General features: G+C 39.6%; 1 protein-coding gene across 1 annotated transcript; it reads right to left on the reverse strand.

The window, feature by feature from the left end:
• Positions 1 to 2,637: 2,637 nt before the first annotated feature.
• Positions 2,638 to 4,119, reverse strand: LOC117322708. The gene has a single exon (XM_033877648.1). The coding sequence runs from the start codon at positions 4,117 to 4,119 to the stop codon at positions 2,638 to 2,640; it is 1,482 nt and encodes a 493-aa protein (XP_033733539.1).
• Between the last annotated feature and the right edge of the window lie 842 nt (positions 4,120 to 4,961).

Below are 4,961 nucleotides of genomic sequence, written 5' to 3' on the forward strand. Positions count from 1 at the left end.
AAAAAAAGGACAATGTGTTAGTAGGTTTACACTGTTTATACAGCAAGCGATGTACTTTTGGAAATATTCTTGTGTTTCCAGACGATGCTCAAATTGAGAGAAGCCTTATATGATGGGGATTTATTTTAAGTTATGTAAATGTTTGAGTATGGTTTTGAAATCGATATCAATTAATGCAGACTTGTGTTTTGTTTTCATTTTTGATTTTAATCTATTTATTCTATTAACAATTATGGACTATTTGATTTAATCCACTCCGAAAGAGAATTCATTGAGTATGTAGTTGTTTTATCAATGATCTGGCATATTCTTTAACGGAATACAAAAGTATCTTGATATTCACATACTATTTCATGAGTGAAGTCTCCTGATGGGTCGGAACCTTCATGAAAACCTCTCGTAACTTATCATTCTAAATAATGTGAACAAAACTGTCAAACGACAATATGGACTATCATCGTGGAAATATAGAGTTGTTTCCCTTCATCTACAAAGAAAATCTTCCAAATTCATCTTGTGGGTGCGCCCGTGAAGTCCCTCTCCAGTTCAGTTCTACTTAACCCACAGTCCCAACAGTAATGGTCTTTATCTGTAGTTTGAAAAAAACGAATTAGTAAATCGTACGTACGAATTAGTAATCCGTACGTACGGATTAATAAATCGTACGTACGAATTAGTAAATCCGTACGAACGAATTAGTAAATCGTACGTACGATTTAATTTTTTTTATAGTGGCCCTAATACGCTTCCGTAGTACCTCATATAAAGCCAGCATTGCTAATTTAATCAACAAGTCGCTACTAGAGAAAATGACCATACACATTTTGCCGTGCTACCATTCAGATTAATCAAAACATCCACATTGGCCGGATGTACTTTCTATAATTGAGTAACCGTTTAATGTAAACTCTGGAAAATGTATCAAAAATAGTATTCAGACTTTTATATTGCAATGTTTCAATACACTGAGTTTCATTTAGAGGCTCAGAAGATGGGACTTAGGAATTTCAAAGCTCTACGGTGATGGGACGGCCGGGTAGAAATCGTTATCGAGTTGTTTCCCTTCGTCTACAAAGATAATCTGTTTTTGATTTGAACAGCTTGGTGGGGATTTTTCGCGAAGTTACACCGCCGAAACATCAACGTTATTTACCTACATTATTTTTACCTAGTTTTATGGATGGAAAAATTATGATTTCGTTGATAAGTCTGTATTCTCTGTGTTTGAAGGAAAGTTCTAATAACAAGAAATTAAAAGTTTCTGTTTGGTTTGAAATTGGATGTGGTTGTGTACACACTTTAATAATAAAGAGGCGTTTTAGGGGTTGATGCTCTAGATTAAATTAAAACCTTTCTGCAGTTTTTTTTCAAAACTCTCTTTAAGTTGACTCTATTTGTAAAGTATACAGAATAGCAATATAACTGTAGTCCTGACATGATGGTTCTAGGAATGGCAAGCAGGAAGGCAAGATATAATGTTAAAGGCGTGGATGTGCTACGGTACGAGACGGTGGAATTCATGGAATTAATTGAATGTAGATTTTGAGGACCTCTTAAGAGCTTTTCTTCCATCTTGAACATCATCTTTTTTAAAACGTTCTACTCTATATCATATCAGTTCCTATTCTAAACCGAAGGAACGTCTTCGTTCTCTTGTCAAAGGCGTTATACGCACCCAGATGAGAATTGAACTTGAGCGTGTTTCGTTAATGCATCGAGGATGAACTCGTAAGAATTTCTTGTCTATAACAGCTTTGTTCATTTTGGTGTTAAGATATGCTACCCTTCCTGGTCGGCTTGGTTTTGTGTTCAACACAAAACAGATTACATTTTATTATGAAGAGTTCATCAGACTAGGTAACGGAAACATTGCGAAGGGCAGCTTACAACTAAGCTGTGCAATAATATTTCTGATTGTTCATTTTCCATTCGTACCTACGGTGTTTATATGTGCCAGTTGATTCGATATTCAATGACTTGTTCACAATACGACGATTTCTGTGACAGCTGGCGACTGTATATGGAAGGTCGGGGGAGTTAAATGTTTGTTGATATACCACGTGGTTCCTTGTCACCACCTTAGTTCTCACTTTAAGGGTTTGCCTCTACGTGCATGTGTGTACACTTACCCTTGCGGAACACGTGGTCGTATTATCCTTGTATCGGGTTTCCATGCTGATCTTTATATTTATCGCTCATATTTTGCCTTCAATTGATCGATTTTGAGTCAGAATTACGGTTTCGTTTTTATATCGGAATTCTTTATTATATAGTTTCCGTATGTCTACAGGGTAGGAATGTTATCTGTAGGATAACTTGTCCGTACACGGATTAGTTTATGGACTGTCTGCTGTCAGTTATGTGTTTGCATATACTCACTTATCTCTATGGTCATAAAAGTTACCATGTATCCGGCTCCTCCATCCTTGGTAACACAGATGACTGCGCAGCTTTCTATTCAACAAAGATAATATCTTGAACTTCTTTCTTTGCCGATCTTTATCCAGGGGAGTGATAGTGTCCCTCGGGTCCTAGAAAACGTTGAACTAATATTTTTAGCTCATGTTGTCTTCAGACTGTTTTGTATTGTTCGCCCCTATGTCTTTAATTCCAGAGAACGTTGCATATTACTCGCCTTTATATCCCTGCCTTCAAAGAACGTTGTATATTACTCGCTTTTTGTGTGTCTGCCTTCAGAGAACGTAGTGTACTACTCGCTTTTTGTTTGTCTGCCTTCAGAGAACGTATTGTACTACTCGCTTTTTGTTTGTCTGCCTTCAGAGAACGTATTGTACTACTCGCTTTTTGTGTGTCTGCCTTCAAAGAACGTATTGTACTACTCGCTTTTTGTGTGTCTGCCTTCAAAGAACGTATTGTACTACTCGCTTTTTGTGTGTCTGCCTTCAGAGAACGTATTGTACTACTCGCTTTTTGTGTGTCTGCCTTCAGAGAACGTAGTGTATTACTCGCTTTTTGTGTGTCTGCCTTCAAAGAACGTTGTATATTACTCGCTTTGTGTGTGTCTGCCTTCAGAGAACGTATTGTACTACTCGCTTTTTGTGTGTCTGCCTTCAGAGAACGTAGTGTATTACTCGCTTTTTGTGTGTCTGCCTTCAAAGAACGTATTGTACTACTCGCTTTTTGTGTGTCTGCCTTCAGAGAACGTAGTGTACTACTCGCTTTTTGTTTGTCTGCCTTCAGAGAACGTATTGTACTACTCGCTTTTTGTGTGTCTGCCTTCAAAGAACGTTGTATATTACTCGCTTTTTGTGTGTCTGCCTTCAGAGAACGTAGTGTACTACTCGCTTTTTGTGTGTCTGCCTTCAAAGAACGTTGTATATTACTCGCGTTTTGTGTGTCTGCCTTCAAAGAACGTATTGTACTACTCGCTTTTTGTTTGTCTGCCTTCAGAGAACGTAGTGTACTACTCGATTTTTGTGTGTCTGCCTTCAGAGAACGTATTGTACTACTCGCTTTTTGTGTGTCTGCCTTCAGAGAACGTAGTGTACTACTCGCTTTTTGTTTGTCTGCCTTCAGAGAACGTAGTGTATTACTCGCTTTTTGTGTGTCTGCCTTCAGAGAACGTATTGTACTACTCGCTTTTTGTGTGTCTGCCTTCAGAGAACGTAGTGTATTACTCGCTTTTTGTGTGTCTGCCTTCAAAGAACGTATTGTACTACTCGCTTTTTGTGTGTCTGCCTTCAAAGAACGTATTGTACTACTCGCTTTTTGTGTGTCTGCCTTCAAAGAACGTATTGTACTACTCGCTTTGTGTGTGTCTGCCTTCAAAGAACGTTGTATATTACTCGCTTTTTGTGTGTCTGCCTTCAGAGAACGTATTGTACTACTCGCTTTTTGTTTGTCTGCCTTCAGAGAACGTAGTGTACTACTCGCTTTTTGTGTGTCTGCCTTCAGAGAACGTATTGTACTACTCGCTTTTTGTGTGTCTGCCTTCAGAGAACGTAGTGTTATACTCGCTTTTTGTGTGTCTGCCTTCAAAGAACGTTGTGTAGTACTCGCCTCCCTGTCCCTGACTTCAGAGAATGTTGTGCATTTTGCCGAGTCTGTGTCGCTAGCTTCTTTTAGAGAAAGTTGTGTAATTTTAGCCTCTGTCTCCATGACCTCAGTGAACGTTGTGTATTACTCAATCGCCTCTGTGTACCTAGCTTCTTTAAGAGAAAGTTGTGTAATTATAGCTTCTGTCTCCCTGACCTCAGAGAACATTGTGTAATTCTTACCTCTGTCTCCCTGACCTCAGAGAACGTTGTGTATAACTCAATCGCCTCTGTGTACCTGACTTCAGAAACAATATATAATATCGACACATTAATCAAACAAACTCAAATCGTTAAAATGAGGATAAAATACGGAGTCCTGAAAAGGTGCAGGGATAATACGACCAGATGTTTTAACAGAGTAAGCGTTTCTGCTTCATCGACGACACCCGCCTTAGTAATCTAGGTCTTATCCGGATAAAGCCATAAAGTGGTGACATCGCGTAAAGAAACATAATGTTGACCAACGAGATCATGATGTCGACCATGGAAACTTCCCCATGGTTTTTTTTATCCTGCAACGATGCATATTGAACGTTAAGAAAATTATATATTGCTCTGATTCAGGTGAGCGTTAGACATTGCTCGCCTTTTGTCCCTGCCTGACCTCATTGAGCGTTGTGGATTTCTCGTTTCTACGTTTCTGGCCCCAGTGAGCGTTCTGGTTTGCTCGTCTTTGTGTCCCTACCTGACCCAATTGAGTGCTGTGTATTCCTCGTCTCTGCGTTTCTGGCCCCAGTAAGCGTTTTGGATTGGTCGCCCCTGTGTCACTGCCATCAGAGAATGTGGTGTGTTGCTCGCCCCTGTGTCACTTGGCCGGACAGTGTATTACTAGCTGATATGCCCCTGGTCCCCGAGAGCGTTGTATGCTTAGCACTCCTTCGTCCCTTCTCTTGCAGAGTGACC

This window comes from Pecten maximus, chromosome 3, assembly GCF_902652985.1.
Source record: "Pecten maximus chromosome 3, xPecMax1.1, whole genome shotgun sequence".
Classification (NCBI taxonomy): Eukaryota; Metazoa; Mollusca; class Bivalvia; order Pectinida; family Pectinidae; genus Pecten; species Pecten maximus.

What these genes read in the sequence shown, in the direction of transcription:
- LOC117322708 (XM_033877648.1), bottom strand. Translation starts at nt 4,119, where the DNA reads ATGGAGACAGAGGCTAAAATTACACAACTTTCTCTAAAAGAAGCTAGC.